Source organism: Peromyscus leucopus, chromosome 5, assembly GCF_004664715.2.
Source record: "Peromyscus leucopus breed LL Stock chromosome 5, UCI_PerLeu_2.1, whole genome shotgun sequence".
Classification (NCBI taxonomy): domain Eukaryota; kingdom Metazoa; phylum Chordata; class Mammalia; order Rodentia; family Cricetidae; genus Peromyscus; species Peromyscus leucopus.
This window is the reverse complement of record NC_051067.1, coordinates 8,546,747-8,564,616: the sequence shown is the minus strand read 5'-3', so window position 1 is coordinate 8,564,616 and position 17,870 is coordinate 8,546,747. Positions and strand designations below refer to the sequence as shown.

The window sequence follows — 17,870 nt, the reverse complement described above, 5'->3', positions numbered from 1 at the left end:
TGGTCGGAATGGCAGTTCTGTGGCATCTACCACTTCCTCAGCAGATGGAGCCAAGGATTTCCGACTGGGCGGCTGCACAGGCAGGGAGGGGTAGCCAAAGAGGCTTCAGAGGCCCTGGCACAATCACGGGAAGAGGGAGACGAGTGGCAGGGTCAGAGGGCAGAGAGACCAGGGACCCAGCCATTTCCCCATGACCCCAACTGTGGCTCCTCTGAGCTATTGGGCATTCCTGACCAGATTCCTGACCAAGCCCCGAGATGGGCACACCAGTCAGTCAGTCAGTCCCTTCTATAGCAGGCTGGCAACTCTGGGAGACGTTGATGTCTTGCCTCAGGGTGGTACTGGAGCAGAGGGTGAGGCTTGTTCAGGAACTGGGGGACGGGTGGGTGAGAAAGAGGAAGAGCTGGTCCGAGATAGAGGGGATTGTGCTTTAATGGCAGCTGGGGAAGGAGAACAAAAATAGTAATTCTGGGGGGCACTGGGATGGCCCAGGCCAGCTGGGCCAAGGGGGCTGGCTTCTTGTCTTGAGGGCTGGTGTATGCATGGCTGGAGTCTTGCGACTGATGCCTCTTGAGGAGAAGAGGGAAGAGAGACGGCTCAGAAGTCCATGGAGCTGTGGGCCAGGTAGTCCTTGCGGCCAATATTGCTGACCTGCTTGGTCTGCATGGCTTCGAGTTTGGGGCAGTCAGTGATCCGATGGCCAAGGCCTCCACAGAAGGCACAGCCACGCTCTCCTGGGAGTGGAGAGAAGGGTCAGAAAGGTCACAGGACCAAGTTTCAGGCCCTAGATCTTGACCCCAGGCTGGCCCTACCAGCCTGGGCTGGTTTCCTGGCATTTCGGTCTACTTGCCTTACCAGCCCCAAGCCGCCCAGCTGTACACTGGAGACGGGGTTCAACACTTACCTCCAATGTCCAGCATGGACTCATCCCCACAGTGCAGCACTTGTAGAACAGGTGGGACCTTCTGCTTGGCCTCCAGCAGCAAGGCTTTGAGGTCCATGAGCACTGACTCATCTAAGGAAGAGGGATAATGGGCACCATCAGGCTCCGTCCTGGAGCTCCATCCTGGATAGCGACATGTGGAGGACCCAGGGTAGAGCCAAGGTAGCTATGGTGACAGACTCACCACAGGCCTTGTTGATGAAGGTGGTGGCAATGCCCGTGTTTCCTGAACGCCCAGTGCGGCCAATTCGGTGCACTGCAATGAAAGGAACCGCTTCTAGCCCGCTATCTGGACGCCTCGTCCCCGTCCTGTCCAGCCCATCAATATCACAAGCTCCCTACCATAGTTCTCGATTTCCTCAGGCATGTCATAATTGATGACGTGCTGGATGGCAGGAAAGTCCAGGCCTTTGGAGGCCACATCTGTAGCCACTAAGACATCCTTTTTGCCTTCCCGGAATGCCTCGATGGCCTTGGTCCGCTCTTCCTGGTCTAGAGTGGATGATGTATGTGTCAGAACTATAGTAGGAATGTTGGGAGTAGCACAGGCTGGCCAGGCAGGGGCAGGGAATGGGAAGGCAGGGAGCTGTCACAGCAGCAGGTCTATGCCAATGTAGTAACTATCCTGACCTTTGCCCCCATGAATGGCCACAGCCTCGACCCCCTTGAGCAAGAGGTATTCATGAATGGCATCCACATCTGCTTTCTTCTCAGCAAAGATGAGCACCTGCCCAAAAAGGTCAACTCTAGTCAGAGGGCATCATACCGCATCCCCCCACCATCACCTCATCCTGAGAAGCCTGGGACCAGCTAGTCCAGCTGTACTCACAGGAGGGGGTGTCTTCTGCAAGCACTCGAGCAGGTACACCATCTTGGCTTCCTCCTTCACATATTCCACCTCCTGCCACCACAGGGGTCAAGTCAGGTGATCTCAAGGTTAGGCTGATCAGTCATAGCCCTGACACTGCAGCTGGGCTCCCAGTGTGGGGTAGCTGACCTGGTAGCCTCTTGCCACTGAGGGCTGGGCAGCCTAAGAATGGCCTTGGCTAAAGGTCACAAGGTGGACTCTTCAGTTAGCATCAGGGGAGCGTGGCTAGCTTTAGCCTGTACTGGTAAGACTCTGCCCATTAGGAGTGCCCGCCTACCTGGATGACATCCAGGCTGGCTGCTCCAGCACGTCCCACATTGATGGTGACAGGCTTTACCAGGGCACTCTTAGCAAAGTTCTGAATCTTCTTCGGCATGGTGGCACTGAAGAGCAGAGTCTGTCGCTGGCCCTGAGGAAGGGTGAAGACTGGGGCTAAGGCAGGTGGTTCTCAACCTGTGGGTCGTGATCCCTTTGTGGGTCCCCTATCAGATATCCTACATATCAGATATTTACATTATAATTTGTAACAGTAGCATACTTATAGTTATGAAGTAGCAACAAAAATAACTTTGGTTGGGGGTCACCACAACACGAGGAACTGTATTAAGGAGTTGCAGAATTAGGAAGGTTGAGAACCACCGAGCTAAGGGCATGCAGGGGTAGATGGAGGGTAAAGGGGGATGGGGTCTGAGGATGTCGACCCTGAAAAGCAGAGGACATGACAGTGCAGAGAGCCTCTGCAGGTCAAGATGGAGTGTGCAAGTGTGTACACTTCTGCGCAGGGGTGCCTGAGGGGAGCAGGGGTTGGCAGGGGTCGGGCACCTTGAAGTAGGAGAAGATGGTCCGGATGTCACCCTCAAAGCCCATGTCGATCATGCGGTCAGCCTCATCCAGGGCCAGGTAGCGACAGATGTCCAAACTGACCATTTTCTTCTGCAGCAAATCCATGAGGCGTCCAGGTGTGGCCACCATCATGTGCACACCACTGAGAACAAAGAGAAATCCTGAGGTCTGGGCTACCTGGCTCTCCCTGTCACCTCCCAGAGGCTACCCCTCGCCTTCTGCTTTGGCCGTTTCCCTCCCTGCCTCTCAGCACTTCCCCGTGCTGCCCTATATGCAGCACATGCTGCTTGCTTGGGAGGGAGGGACTGCACCTTTCTGGCGGGCACTTATCCTGACACACCTTCCCCAAGAAGGCTGTCCTGAGCCTCTCAAGAGAGCCCTGGTTCCTGTGTCCCTTTGTTGGCCTTGCTGGGCTCCCTTTCCTGATAAGGTGACTTTATCTTTTCTGTGCCTGCATCTTCCCCGAGCGAGCGAGCCTGTGGACACCTCAGACACAGGGATGGGTTCTAGCATGACTACGGTCTCAGGGCCTGGTCCAGAATGCTGCACACGTCGACTGGGGATTGTACAACTACTACAGAGGTGCTACTGGGGTCTAGCCCCACATCAGTACCTTAGTGAGTAGCTCTGAGTTTTCTGGACACCCTAGGTTTCAATCTGTGAGCATTCTGCCTGAACTGCCCTGCTGCAAAATTCAAATGGCACCTTCCCTGCAAAGTCTTGACTTCTTACATCCCAGAGAGTGGGACATCCCATCTACTACATTCCCACAATACCTAGCCACATCCTTCCATCCCACCCCAACCTGTCTTCCCTCAAGGGCTGGACTCAGAGCTCTGTGAGGATTATGCAGAAGGTAAACTAAGAGTTCTTTTGCTTCTCGGGGAACTCTGGGAATGCCCGTGGGACGGGGTGTTTGTACATACTGTCGGATGGTCTCCATCTGCTCTTTCACTGACATTCCCCCGATGCAGAGAGCACAGCGCAGTAGTGGTGAGCTGTCCTCCTGCAGCAGACGGCAGTAATACTCCAGGATGCCATGGGTCTGCCGGGCCAGCTCTCGCTACAGGCACAGAGACAAGGCTGGTACCAGAAGTCATCCCCAGGCCTTATCTTGACCCCCAGGCTAGCCTATCTTACTGAGGGGCAGATGATGAGTCCATAAGGCCCTTCACGCTTGGAGAAAGGCAACCGCTTCTCTTGTTCCAGGCAGAACATGATGACAGGCAGCGTGAACACCAGTGTCTTGCCTGACCCCGTAAAGGCAATGCCAATCATGTCCCGACCGGACAGACTGTTGGGAGAGGAGAGCTTTAGGACTGGGCCCAGCAGAAGACAGCTGGACAAATGGGCACCGCTTCTCTGCTCTTCCCTTCCCTCAAGGACCCCATGCCCACAGCCCATACTCACATGGTAGGGATGCCCTGGATCTGAATAGGTGTTGGGTGGAGGATGCCCTTTTTTTTTAGGCCTCGAAGGATGGCTGTAAAAAATAATGGGTATTAGCAGGGCGGTGGTGGCGCACGCCTTTAATCTCAGCACTCTGGAGGCAGAGGCAGGCGGATCTCTGTGAGTTCGAGGCCAGCCTGGGCTACCAAGTGAGTTCCAGGAAAGGCGCAAAGCTACACAAGAGAAACCCTATCTTGAAAAAACCAAAAAAAAAAAAAAAATGGGTATTTAATTAGAGCCCCGGATCCTGTAAAATTAGCTTTTCCCTATAGTTGCAAATCATGAAACAGGCTTGAAGACAGGAAACAGTGGGTCCAATGCCCAGTGGCTGACTGGGGCCACATCTACCTAAGCATAACATAATGTTCTCACTAAAGCTCTATCTAAGCAGAAGACTGAACGTGTACAGCTGAGGCATCTGAAAACAGGCCTAAAGAAACCCTTTCTCTAGCCAGGACTGGTATGCACACCTATAACCCTGAAGCTGGGAGGCACAGCTAGGTAAATCTCTGAGTCTGAGGAAAGCCTGCCCGTATCAAGTTCTGGGACAACTAGGACTCCATAATGACACCTGGTTTCAAACCTACCCACCTTCTCACCTCCACACAGGGCATGGGAGGTCATGCCTACAATGTTAGCACTAGCATTCAGTAGGGATAAAGTAGGACTGCTTTGAATCTGAGGAGGTCAGCCTGGGCTGCAGAGTGAGATCCTGTCTCAAAAGAACTTCCCCCCCAAAACTGACCACCATCACCACCACCACCCCCCACCCACAAAGTGAAATCCCATCTCAAACCTTCCATCCCCACTGCTGAGCTCAGCTGGGGCTGGCACACAATCTCAGGGAGGCATGATTATAAAAGCATGGCATCTCCCCTCTCCTCACATGCGTACCGGCAGGAAACTTCATTTCCTTGAAACTCTTGATGGGTGGTGGGATACCATCTCCTTCTACCAGGATGTGGTACTTCTTCCGAACTCGGTCATGGCGCTCTTCAGACATGCTCAGGACATAACGTGGGGGTGTCCAACTACGGGTGCAGCGCACAGGAGAGGTCAACACGGGCTCTTAGTATGGCTGGGCATCAGGGCATCACTGCCAGTCTTCAGCCACACAGATACGTTGACTGGCAAGACATACCTGGTTTTGATTGGATCATCATATGTGATGCCTTTGGCCATTTCCTTCACTGACATCAAGGCTGAGGAGACAGACATAGCTCAATGGGGTTCCTGCTTCCCAAAAGCCAGACCCCCTGGGACACAACCTGCTTGAGGTTGGGAGGAGGTGGCTCAGCCCACATCCTTTTGTACCAGCTATAATCATTACCTCTGCCTTCAGCCACACTCTCCAGAATCTTTTCTTCTTCCTTCAGTTGCTTTTCCTTGGCCGACTCCTTGCGGGCTGACAAAAGAAGCCAAAGATGTCAGAGAGAGGAGCGCTGCGGCCCAGGCTCAGCCTCTCTCCTTCCTGCTCAGCCCACCTTCAGCCTTCTCTTTGAGGTGCTGGTGCTGATCCAGGAGGCTGACATTGGACTGAGGGCCCAGCGGGATGTCGTCCTCATCTCCTCGGGGCTCACTGCCACTGTCCTGCTGCTCTTCCTCCGCAGCTCCCTTGCGTCTTCGCTGCAGCAGCTTCTGGAGCTGAGGTCCCACCAGTGTCCCTCAGAGTCAAGCCCAAGACTCGGAAGGTGGGGGGCATAGCACCGGGATGGTCGGCGCCGGGACCCTGGCTTTTTCCGGGAGGGGGGTCGTGTGCACTGAAGCGCACGTCTGTCCGGAGCTCAGCTAGGTCCCCCGTCCCTCATCTGCCTCAGAACCGCGCCCCAAGGTACTACTCCGGCTCCCAGGTGGCCCCTCCCGCTGACGGCCGGGGACACGCCCCCGTGGCCCCCTGGAATGCCGCCCCTCACCAGTAGCTGCCGGCGCTGTCGCAACGGCACATAGGGAACGTAGTCCTCGTCGTCTTCATCCTCGTCCTCGGAGCGGCTCCCTCCCGCGGCCGCCTCCTCCGCGCGAGCCCGCTGCAGAGACCCAAGTCAGCCCGCGGCCCCTCCCCCTTCGCGCTCCCCCTCGCGTGGACCCAGCCTCACTCCCACCTTTCGCTCGGGTTCCGACTCCTCCATCTTTGGCCGCGCACATGCGCAATGCCAGGGCAAAAAAACCCACGCCTCATCTGAGCTCCAATCAGATGGAGAAAAACTGTAGTCGTCGCCTAGCAACGCCGTGAGCGCCGGATCGCGTGTTGGGACAAACTTTCTCCAGCGCTTTTGTGGGCGGGCAGCAGAGCTTATTGACAGTGTCTGGCAAAGCTTTGTGGGTAACGGAGGACTTGAAGCATGCGCAGAAGATTCAACACGTGTGATGAAAGGATGAACTCGTTGAGCAACAGCCAACAGCAAGGCGTTCTTCCCCCGCACCCTGTGTGTGTGGGGGTGGTGGTGGTGGAGGGGGGGAGTGGAGTGGAGGGGGAGATGCTGCGCCCTCTGGTGGCCAAGAGCCCCAGCCTTGCAAGAGGGTTTCCCCGGGCTGCCTAGGCCAGGACTCCTCATCTGCATGAGGTAACTCCTCTGTCCCAAGGGTCAGAAGTAAAGTAATGGTCATGGTGGGTTTTTGGTTTTTTTTTGTTTTGTTTTTGTTTTCTCTGTGTAGCTTTGGCGCCTGTCTTGGAACTCACTTTGTAGGCCAGGCTGGCCTCGAACTCACAGAGATCCGCCTGCCTCTGCCTCCTGAGCGCAGGGGTTAAAGGCGTGTGCCACCACCGCCATGCAGTGTTTTTTAACTGTGGCCCTCCCTGTATGTGTAAATGACATAAATCTGAGTGACCGCCTGGGAAACTAGACATAGCTGAGAGGAGACACCGCTCTGGGCTCCTGCGGAAGTGAGGAATCACCACCAGGAGAACAGGAAGGAGGCTGAGAGTGTACAGCAAGTACAAATTCTTCAGGGCACAGAGATCTCTGTGGCTGGAGGGAGGGAGGGAGGGTGAAAGGAAGACTGGACTTAGGTTGTCCGAGTCCAGATCCACTTTACGGAAGAACAGCAGTGGTGCTGGCCGCCCCTTTGTAAGCCTGTATCTGTACAGCAGCATGGATCACCATGCAGTAGTGCCAAAGAGGGAGCGGAGGACAGGCCACAGTGAAGACAGAACCTATTTACTTGCTTTGCGTAACTTGTGATCTTCCTGCCTCAACCCCAGGAGTGCTGGGATGGTATATGCCACAATACCTAGCATGGAATCATCACAAGGGCAATGCAAATCGATTTTTATGATATTGATAGCAAATGGTTTCTCTTGTAGGATGCAAAGGATGAGCAGGAATTGAAAGAAAAAAACCAAAGCCAAGTATGGCGGCACGCACCTCCCCCCCCCCCCCCCCCCCCCCCCGAGACAGGGTTTCTCTGTGTAGTTTTGGTGCCTGTCCTGGATCTCGCTTTGTAGATCATGCTGGCTTCGAATTCACAGAGATCTGCCTGATTCTGCCTCCCGAGTGCTCGGATTAAAGGCGTGCCGCCGCCGCCGCCACCACCACCCGGCAAATGTGTAGCCCAGGCTGGCCTCGAACTCATGATCCTCCTGCCTCCACCTACTGGTGTGGACTACCACAACCGGCATGCAGCGGCACACACCTTTAATCTCAACACTTAGCAAGGCAGAGCAGTAAGATCTCTAAGTTTGACTACATAGTGAGAACTTACCTTAAGGAAAACAAAACAAAACAACCTCTCCCATCCTGGAATTCATAAAGGAGGAGTAATTGTGGAAGAGGGGAATGTGAGCGGAAGAGAGAACTAGGACCACAACCTCACTGGTGACTGCATCTGTGTCTTTGTAGGTACTTGACCAGACCTTCACTTGCGGCACAACTGGAATTTTAGATAGCTGTTCAAAGTGTGAGAAACACAACTAACAAACAGAGAAAGGCTTCACCTGCTGTCTGTACCCTGCTCCCTTTCTTTAGAAGGTAACCAACGATGATGACGCCGCCACCTAGTCCTATGGTGGGGAGAGAGGGAGGGTCCGCCTGTGGAGGGCTCTCTGTCTACACAGTACACCATTAGACCTGTGCTACCCGCGGAAGCTCACCTAAGAACAGCCTTCAGGGAGCAGTGGCTCAGGAGTTAGGAGCATTTGTTCTTGCAGAGGACCCAGGTTTGATTCCCAGCACCCACGTGGTGTCTCACAAACATGTGTAACTCTAGTTCCACAGAATCCAATGCCCTCTTCTGACCTTGGACACCAGGCTCATGGTGTAAGCAAAACACTCTACACATAAATCTTAAAAAAGGCACGGTGTGGTGGTATACACCTTAATTACAGCTCTCCAGAGGCAGAGGCAGGAGGATCTCTCTGTGAGTTTGAGGCCAGCTCTATCCACATAGCAACTTCTAGGACAGCTGGGGCTACATAGACCCTGTCTCAAAAAACAAAAACAAAAAAACAAAACAAAACAAAAATTGCATTTAATAGAAAATAACTACTCTAGGGCAGTTTGGACATAATATATGTGAGGTATTTTTAGCAAACCTATTAAATTACTAATTGGGAAGATGGAAGTGGATTCCTTGACTTTATAAATGTGTCTATGGGTACATGTTTCATTCCCATTAGGCAGGCAATCAGACCTAACTCATAAAAATTCAGTTTGCCCTTAACTGCTCCAACTGTGCTGGGTGTGGTGTGAGTGGGTCTCAATTGGCCATGGCGATAGGTGCGAGGTAGGCAAAGGCCTCAGGGCCTTTCGTAGACCTGGTCTCATACAGATGGAGGAACACCATATTCAGCCTGCATCCACATGGCCATCTTGAAAGGGGAAAACTAAGTGTAAAGGTTAATGTTGGAATCAACTAACAGATATACCTCTGGATGGGTCTGTAAAGGCATTTCCAGGAAGGATTTACTGAGGGGTGAAGACCCTCCTCCAGAATGGGCAGCACTTTCCTAGGTGATAGCCTGGACAGAAGGAGATCCAAGGGAAAAGCTTTTTGCCTGTCTGTTTTCACCTAACGGGTGAATGCATCTACTCTGTTATTGCTACTGCCGCTGACATCAGAGCCTAGCTTCTTCTGCCTTCCAATATGGACTAAAGATCAGGAACTCTCTTGGGGGCTGGAGAGATGGCTTAGCAGTTAAAAGCACTGTCTACTCTTCAGCGGACCCAGGTTCAATTCCCAGCACCCACATGGCAGCTCACAACCGCCTGTAACTCCAGTCCCAGGGAATTCAATGTCTTCCTCTGGTCTCCATGGCAAACGTGGACAAAACACCCATACACATAAATAAAAATTAGTAAAAAGAAATAAAGATCAGCGGCTCTCCAGGAATCCTCTAGGCCTTCAGCACTAGATTGGAATTGCTTCATGGACTGAGCAGTACTGGGTTCTCAGCTTCTCCAATGTCCAGAGAGGCAGCCACTGTTGAACTACTCAGCCCATATAATGTTCCAGGCTCATGTACCTGGGTCCTCCCAATAGAAGGAAGGGCTGGGACAGTGGAGTCCAGACTGTTCAGTAGTTACTTTACTGTCTTGTCTTAGTTTCCTCTTCTTTATGTTGGGCTATCAGTCCCATTTAGGATTGCTTGGAGGACTCTAAGGATTAAGTGAAAATATGACCAATTGTTTATACTGCTCCATAATGTTGACCAAGACAGATCTTCTGTTTGAGTACATATATCCCACCCACTCCCCATTCAGACCAGCAAATCACCATCACACTAACTCTGTGTCCAAATGTTGCTTTATCTTTCTGCAAGAAAGATATTCACAGTATCAAAAGTAAAGAATTAAAAAAACAAAACAAACAAAACAAAACACAAAGAGAGCAGTATTGGGCCAGCAGTACCATCAGCCCTTGGCTCACAGGCCAGCCCATTCCTTGGGCTCTGAGTGTGGAGGCTGCGTAGCACCAGGAAGCGGCTCTGCTGAGGTCCTGTAAGGCCCCAGCACAGCATGGCATCCATTCAGCTTTTGGTTGGTCAGGGTGGTGGGAGCAGGGAGGGTCAAGACAGGTAGAAGGGCACACGGAGAAGAAACTACATCTGCAGCTTGAGTTGGGGCCTTGAGATGACCTGGAGAAGTTGACCTGGGCAGGGCTGAGGGGGGAAAAATGGCAGAATTACAGTGAGCATCAGCTCTGTCCCCACCCCCTCCTCACCCTGGCCCCAGCTGGCCCTGCTGGCTCTGGGCTGGGGATGGGTCACAGCACCAGTCTCTCCCCAGCACCCTGCTGGCTCTGGGTCCCTGTGGAGGTGGTAGTAAGTTTTATTTTTGTTTCTTGGCCTGAAAACAAGCAACAGACTTCCCGAATGAAAATTTGAAAATTTCCAGTGGAAAATGAAGCTTAAAATTGTTGAGGGACAGAGCCCCAGTCCTGAGGTTCTGTCAACATTTGGGACAATCCTTGAGAAACCTGAGGCCATTCCTGCAGCACATCTGTCCAGGTCAGGGCTGAGTGAGAGCTTGGTTGCTGGTTCTCTCACTGACAGACACTGGTAGAGGCCAGTCCTGTATTCAGACTTCTAGTCAGGTTCCAAGGAAACAACCTGGACTAGGGTCCTGAGCCTGCCAGCACTGTAGGCTTCAGATCCTGTCAGAAGAGACTCAAGGACACTCACTCATGAGGGTGGGGAGGAGGGTAGTAGCTTTCCTATCTTGGAAGAGATCAGCCAAGGCAGAAGATGGATGGATTAGGTTTCCCAGAAAACCAGTGAAAATGGGCTTATGTGAGGAGGTGTGACCCTTTTTCTTTCCACAGGGGCAACAGATAAACGCCTGGGGTCTTTGTTATTCCTTGCTCTTGTGGTGGTGAAGAAAGGTAAGAGGATGCCTTAGCCTTCAAAGATGCTCTTGGGGTGTGGTTATCCTGGTGTGGTGGAGGACCAGACTCCTCAAAGCACAGGAAGCCTGAGGTGATTCTGAAGGAAACAGCCTTCACTTGGAGGCAGCACATGCACAGCACAGGCCCTCAACTCTGCAGACTGTCCTGGCTGTAGGCCTCTGTCTGTCCTCCCCCGGGGAGTTGGTCAGGGTTCAGGAAGCTCACTGCTTCACCCCAGAGACGAATTTTTTTAAAGAGCAGAGGAGCATAGAGACAGATGAGGACACCAAGAGTATGCATATAGAGATGAGGCCACCTGTCCAAGCCTCCCACTGTTATTGAGGGCAGCTAAGTAGCTGTCAGACAGAAAGACCTGATCTGGTACACAGCACAAGATTAATACATGGAACTGTGGGGCTGGAAAGATGGTTCAGAGGTAAAGAGCACTGGCTGCTCTTCCAAAGGAACCGTGTTTAATTCCCAACATCCACACGGTGGCTTATAACTATCTGTAACTGGGACCCAACACCCTCTCATTGACAGACACAAAGGCAAAACACCAATGCACATAAAAATAAATCACTAAAAAAAGAAGACATGGAACTGAATAGCCTTGGGCCCCAATACTATGTACAAGCTGCCTATCTCTTCTTCAGTCAAGCGTCTAGCCTGGAGGCTTTCTCTAATTTTGGGCACCCAGCCCCAGAACATTATCTAATATGTCAACAGTTCAGATAAAAGGACTTGTGCAGGTGGCTGGAGGGAGGCCAGAGCTGCTTGTGGGCCAGTTTCTTCCCAAAAGGCAGCTTACCTACTAGTTCCTCAGGGAACTTGCCCCACTGGGGAAGAACCCTCACTAACACCTCCATGATTATCAATGACCTAGGAGGTCTTGCTCTAGCTCACTTGCCCCTCCCTGTTCCCCAGGGGCTGCTCTCTTACACTGCTTAAGGTGGATGGCATTCAGACAGTCTGCACTGAGGAAGCAAATGGGACTGAAGCCCAATGCCCAAGCATGTGCAGCTCCATGAAGTCTACCGCTGTCTGAAGGCTTCGGGAGGGAGGCTGAAGGAGGCCCAGCCCTGACACCCTAAGAGGCAGACCTTCAGGAGAAGCAGCAGCAAGATTCAGGGAGGGCCTAACCAGGGAGATGTGATGGAAGAGCAGAGGCCTTGGGTGAGCAGACACACAGAAGAGGACAGGGTGCAGATCATCAGCAGCTGCGCCTGGACAGATGGTTGCTACAGAGATGAAAAAAGCAGGGACGGCAAGCCCTGAGCCCTGCTCTGCAGACCCAGAATCCAGATGGTGTAGAGGGGCACAGAAAGTGGCAGGGCTTGGGAGGAGTGGGGTGCAAGTACCAGTTGAGGTCTCCACCTCACTGAGCTGTGCTAGGAGTGGTTTTCTTGAGGCTGAAGTTGGTCCAGTTCACAGCAACTTTCTGACGAGTTTGCTTTGCAGAATCCAAACAGAACCTATTGGGTTTAGGAAATATGGGTAAAACACAGTAATAGGTTCTCCCCTGTCCTCACTGGACCCCGCCTCTAGACAAAACCTGTCTGTCTCATTCACAGAAACCAACCGGAACCCAGAGGGGTGGTGTACACCGTAATCCCAGCACTCGGGACTGCTGTGAATTTGAGGTGTGGGCTACAGCAAGACTCTTTAAAAAAACAAAAAGAAAGAAACAAGTTGGCTTCCAGGTGTTTGACAGGCATGAGAACTGCCCATGAGGCCAGGGGACAATGCAAGACACCTGCTGTGAGACACAAACTGTCATCATCTCTGCCTTAGCCTTGCTCTGCTGAGCTGGTTTTTACCCTCAGACTTCTGTCAACACTGTTACCACTTTACCTGGTGAGCTCAGCTCAGTCTTACCCACCTTTCCCAGAAAGGCCTCCTCCACTAACCTCCAGGTTGGTGTGATGGCCACCAGCATGCTTTTATGTCTCTACCAGCATGGGTCAGTGGGCTGTGTATTTCTGAACCTCTCCCTGTCTAGACTGTTCCTAGATCTTGACCCACTAGAAAAGAAGTACAAATAAAACCTAAGCCCTTGGGAATCAGAGAAGGGGATCTCTGTGAGTTTGAGGCCAGCCTAGTTTACATAATGAGTTAGTTCTAGGGCAGCCAGGGCTACACTGAAACCCTGTCTAAAATGAGTAAGAAATACAAATGTATAAAGCTGGAAGAAGCCCTAGTTTTTCTGTCCCAACATGGCTCCTTCTCCTTATGCCTTGCACCTCAGATGCTGTGTCTTGCCAAGCAGCTCCATGGGTTCAGGCTACATAGGGGGCCTGGAAGGGTGGTGAGGACCCCACAGACTTTCTCAGGCCTGAAACACAACATGGGGCTTGGGCATGGACATAATCTCCCCTCAGTCAGGGGAAAAGCAGGCAGTACACACCTACCTCTTAAAGTACTCCACTTCTCGGTCTGTCTCATCCATCTCCACCCCATCCATGTCCTTGGGCAGGAACACATCGTCTAGGAAGACACAGCCAGGAGGGCTCAGTGCCCATGGCCAGGCCTCTGGGGTCATGCTGGGAGCAGTGCTGCCCATACACGGGGACTGCCCTCCACCCCGTGGCTTGGTTGGGGTGGGGGTTCTGCCACTTGGTTCCTGGTGCACTCACCCAAGGAGGAGGCTGCCTTCTCTTGTTTGCGGCTCCGGCGGCTGCGGCCCTTGCCCTGGGACAAGCTTTGTGGCCTTGCTAGGCCTGGGGTCTGCACAGATTCCTGCTCCAGAGTCCGAGCCTTGGCCTCACCTGGCCAATTCTGCCAGGAACTACCCTTCTTGTCAGTTTTGGGGTTGTCAGCCCAGCTTGGTCCTGGCCGGCTCCCCCGGCTGTCCTCTCCAGGTTCTGCACAGTTACCCACTTTGGCAGGATCTGGGCCCTTGCCTGGCTGCTTGGGGCTAGATATCTGGCTCTTGGCACTGGGAGCCTCTAGGTTGGCTGGAGGCCAGGGGCCTGGACCCGCCTCACTCTTCTTTGCTTGACTTCCCTGTCTCTTGCTCTTTCTTGGCTTCCCACCTGTGGCCACAGGCTCAGACAGCTCCTGTTTCTTACTGGGGACCTCCTTTGAACTTTCCTCAGAGCTAGGGTTGCCTGGCTTGGGCGTCTTGACCCAGATCACCCGGGACAGGTTGGGCACAGTGTTGAGTCTTCTCACGAGCCCATTCTCAGGGATACCAGGAGGGGGGCCCCTCACCTCTGTCCATGGTGGGTGAGGGTCTCTTCCTTCTGCCCATGGTGCAACTGACTCACTTGGAGCTTGTAATGTGTGGCTGTGAAGGGAGCCCAAAGTCAAAGGGGACAGGTCAAGATTGATGTCAGGCTGTTGCTCAGAGGAGCCGTTGAGGTCTGAAGGGGTTAGAGTCTGGGGCTGAGGTTCCACAGCCCCCTCCTTAAAGCCACTGCTATCCACGTTGAGCTCACACATGCTGAAACTGGCACAGAGGGAGTCTTTGACGGTACTCTTGATCTCCTGCAAGCGGCTGCTCAAGAAGCTATTGACTCGGTCCAGCTCCTGGTCAGGCCAATCTAGGAGCTTCTCCCTGGCAGGCCTTAGCTCCTGGCTTCCAGAAACACGATTCACCTGCTTCAGAGCTTCTGTTGCCAACCGGGCCTTCTCTTTTTCCTGCCAATAGAAGAGGCAGTTTCAGCAGAGGTCTGCCAGTGACCAGGTACAATATGACACCTGACACATCAGCCTGGGACCTAGCTTTGCCACTCACTTGCTGAAGGCAGAGACTGGTGATCTCCACATGGTCCTCAATCCTGCGGGAATGAGGGGACAATGAAACCAGACAATATCAAGTCTTGGGGTACAAGTACAAATAAGCTCCCGAGGGTAGGGTTTTGACAGTTTACCCATCAAGAGCCTGTGTCAGTTCTGGGTCTAAGAATGCTAGGATCTGCTTCCTAGGCATGAGTTGGCATGGGGAGCTTGAGTAATTCACCCACTCCCCAGTTAGGCACCAGTGGACTCATCTGCAAAGTAGACAATAACTCTAGAGTAAAGAACAAAGTGGGAGCCAGGCCATGGTGGCACGCACCTTTAATCCCAGCACTCGGGAGGCAGAGGCAGGTGGATCTCAGTGAGTTCAAGGCCAGCCTGGGATACAGGGTGAGTTCCAGGACAGACACCAAAGCTACACAGAGAAACCCGGTCTTGAAAAACCAAAAAAAGAGGAAAAAAAAAAAAAAAAAGAACAAAGGTCTCTCACTGCTCAGCCAGCTCCATATATCCAAGCCCACATCTAAAGTGTCCTATAGCATACCATGATCAGTGACGGAGTCCACACAACAAGATGCAAAAGCAGCCCGAGCCCAGGTGAAGACTAGGAGGTCCCAAGAAGTTAGGTCCTGTAATCACCTTTGGCAGACTTGAGTCAGGACAATGGAAACCAGTCTGTGGCTGAGCTATCCACATTTGTCTGCCTAGATGCAAGGTACTAGAGGCTAATGAGGCCTTTACAGGGACCTAGGAGTCAGATGGGAAGGATATGGCAGAGCACCACCTCACGTATTTCCAGCTGACTTGCAAACTGAGGGGGAGACAGGAAAATGAACCTGGGGAGAGAACACTTGCCATCACCTCAAAATTCGCACAAACACGGTGGGCAGGCATGTATTCTCATCTCTTCTGAACAGTGAGTACATACCTAAGCGCAGCCTTCCTTAGAGTTCCTTGGACAAATCACTTCCTCTCTTTGAACTTCCAAGTTTGTAATTTAGGGAGAAAAAGTTGCTCTGAGGACAGCTGTAAGGGTTGGTGCCAAGTCTCCTTCCCCATGTGCCAGGACTCTGCCTACTCAGGTGAGCAGCAATGTGGCCTGGAGCAGTGTTTGCAGGTGAACTGGAGACCGTAGGGTGGTCTCTCCCTGTATCCCTGAGTCAGCACAGTCTGGCTTCTGGTTGTTATGGGTAAGGAAGTTTTTACTCACTCACAGAAATGTTTGCTATGTGTCCAGAACCCCCGAAAAGCGCTGGTGTGGACAGCACCTCCCCATTACCAACACTGGCATCGAAAGGAGAAAGCACACAGGCGCAGCAGCTCCTCCCAAACCTGGCCCCGTGCAGCAGGTCACGTTTAAACCCTCACCACTGCCCTTGCTGCTGCTGCAGTGTAATGCCTAGTTCACGGTGATGAACTTCAACTTTGGCAGAATGCGAAACTGGCTCAACGGTAGGTGGCTGGTAAGTGGCCAAACCAAGACAAGGCACAGAAGCCCCAGACTTCTCAGTCCCATCTGCTCACTGACTGTGAGGCAGTGGCTAAGCTTTGGGAGTGAAGCTGGACACAAGACACAGTCTCTGTTTCCCAGCTTCAGTCAGCCAAGGAGGAGAGATACATATAAGTGGACTGCTTAATTCAGTGATAGTGCCAAATGCTACAGGGCAGAAAGTACAAGGTGCTTTTAACCCAGCCTGGGTTGTCTGAGAGCGTTCCTAGAGGGGCACTGAAGGGTGAGTGGAATTATCCTGGAAAAAAATGAGATGAGCACATTCTAGGTTGAAGGAACAAGTGTAAAATATAGGGAAAATGAAAAATCACATCATTAGGAAGCAAAAATTATGCAGAGGTACAGCTAGAGCCTCAAGTTTTGTTTTGCATTTGCCAGGGGAGGTGTGGTGTCTAGAGATCTTAGGAGGCAGGAAGGTAGGCTAAAAAGTAAGAGGCTGAAAGATGGAGCTAGTATGCTAAGCAGCAGCTGGATCCTGAGGAGCTCTGCAGAAGTCTGGGTTTGAGCCTGAGGCAATCAGTGCTTACCAACTGAAGGCTTGAAAAACAGATGTTGTGGATAGAGAAAAGTAGACTGGTTTGAGTTGGGGGTATGGGGTTATCATGGATAGGGATTTTTGGGGTTAGTCAAGAAGGTAAAATGACACATGTCCAGAAAACATTACCAACTACTACAGCTGCCACAGTGGCCCCCATGAACCCAGCACTCAGGGGCCAGGCATTCTGCCCAACGCTCCATACATCATTTCATTTCATCCTCACAACAATCTATGGCTTAGGTTCCTGTTATTCTCATTTTATAGATAGAAAAATTGAGGCTGAGAGATTAAGTGATTTGCCCAAGGTCATACAGCAAGTGTGATCAAGCTGAGCTTCAAACTGAAGTCAATTCCAAGGCTCACTCACTGCTTTCAGTCACAGTGCACTTTCCCATGACAGTGCCTAGGGCTAAGGTCAAGCAACAGAGTGAAGTGGTCCCCTTTACTAAACAGATAATAGAGAAGAGAAGGCAGGCCTCTTTCATGATATACTGAGTGTGAGGTACCTGCAGGATGTCCCCAAAGAGGACCAATAGTTAGCAGAGATACCAATGTCAAGGTAGTGTTGACTACCTAGATGGCTTTTCTTTCCAGAGAGGTGCTCTACAAAGTCTAGGTGAGGGACAAGAACTCAAAAAGGAGAAAGAGGTCAGAGAGGCAGGTGAGAAATATGGAGAAGATGGCCCCTTCCTAGGCCCTGCTTGCCTGAAAGCCAGGGAGCCAAAGACAAGGTTTAAAGGGGTGCACAAACAAAATGTCAAAGGTCGCTTAGTGGACAACTCTGACAGGCACATAACCAAGACATAACTTGGATTTGGCAATAAACTGGTGCCTGAAGGGTGTGGGCAGCAGTCTTTGGTGAGGTGATGAGTGGGAAGTGAGAACAATGGACATGGATGTAAGGCTGTCAAAAATTACAGCTATGATGAAGACAGCAAACAGGGAGAGCAGGAAAGGCTCCAGCTTCTCGGAACTGTCTGCCTCTGAAATTCAACAGTGGGCACAAAGACATGTGATGGGAGCTAGGCCAGAGGAAAGACTGCAGATTTCTTTGCTAGAGTATGGGTTTGAGCCTCAGACAACGTTTACCAATCAAAGGCTTTGGAAATAGAGCAAGCAGCCTAAGCTGGGGAAGCAAAAAAGGACTACAGGGGCTGGG

At 52.1% G+C, this 17,870-nt stretch overlaps 2 protein-coding genes and 2 long non-coding RNA genes across 10 annotated transcripts in view; 2 read left to right on the top strand and 2 right to left on the bottom strand.

Moving 5' to 3' along the window:
- Window positions 1–407: 407 nt before the first annotated feature.
- Window positions 408–6,393, bottom strand: Ddx41 (DEAD-box helicase 41). The gene is made up of 17 exons (XM_028863516.2): window positions 6,203–6,393; window positions 6,017–6,127; window positions 5,588–5,747; window positions 5,434–5,508; window positions 5,245–5,305; window positions 4,998–5,134; window positions 4,065–4,137; window positions 3,795–3,948; window positions 3,581–3,717; window positions 2,634–2,796; window positions 2,089–2,220; window positions 1,773–1,844; window positions 1,574–1,670; window positions 1,286–1,435; window positions 1,128–1,199; window positions 905–1,015; window positions 408–734 (listed from the first exon to the last, which is right to left on the bottom strand). The coding sequence occupies exons 1-17, from the start codon at window positions 6,227–6,229 to the stop codon at window positions 598–600; spliced, it is 1,869 nt and encodes a 622-aa protein (XP_028719349.1). The 5' UTR covers window positions 6,230–6,393; the 3' UTR covers window positions 408–597.
- A 76-nt stretch (window positions 6,394–6,469) lies between these two features.
- Window positions 6,470–8,391, top strand: LOC119087995. Its single transcript, XR_005091549.1, has 2 exons — window positions 6,470–6,664; window positions 7,940–8,391. It is a non-coding gene; the product is annotated as an uncharacterized LOC119087995 (long non-coding RNA).
- A 1,433-nt stretch (window positions 8,392–9,824) lies between these two features.
- The window catches only part of Fam193b (family with sequence similarity 193 member B), a 34,553-nt gene continuing 26,507 nt past the window's right edge, over window positions 9,825–17,870 (bottom strand). For all 7 annotated transcript variants that reach the window (XM_037205692.1, XM_028863499.2, XM_028863492.2 and 4 more), the window contains 4 exons: window positions 13,559–14,564; window positions 13,334–13,409; window positions 12,284–12,397; window positions 9,825–10,197 (listed from right to left, as the gene is read on the bottom strand). In XM_037205692.1, the coding sequence (XP_037061587.1) occupies window positions 12,301–12,397; window positions 13,334–13,409; window positions 13,559–14,564 (1,179 nt within the window). In that variant the 3' untranslated portion in view covers window positions 9,825–10,197; window positions 12,284–12,300. The remainder of the gene's footprint in view (window positions 10,198–12,283; window positions 12,398–13,333; window positions 13,410–13,558; window positions 14,565–17,870) is intronic.
- On the top strand, window positions 11,457–12,988 carry LOC119087993. The gene is made up of 2 exons (XR_005091547.1): window positions 11,457–12,098; window positions 12,497–12,988. It is a non-coding gene; the product is annotated as an uncharacterized LOC119087993 (long non-coding RNA).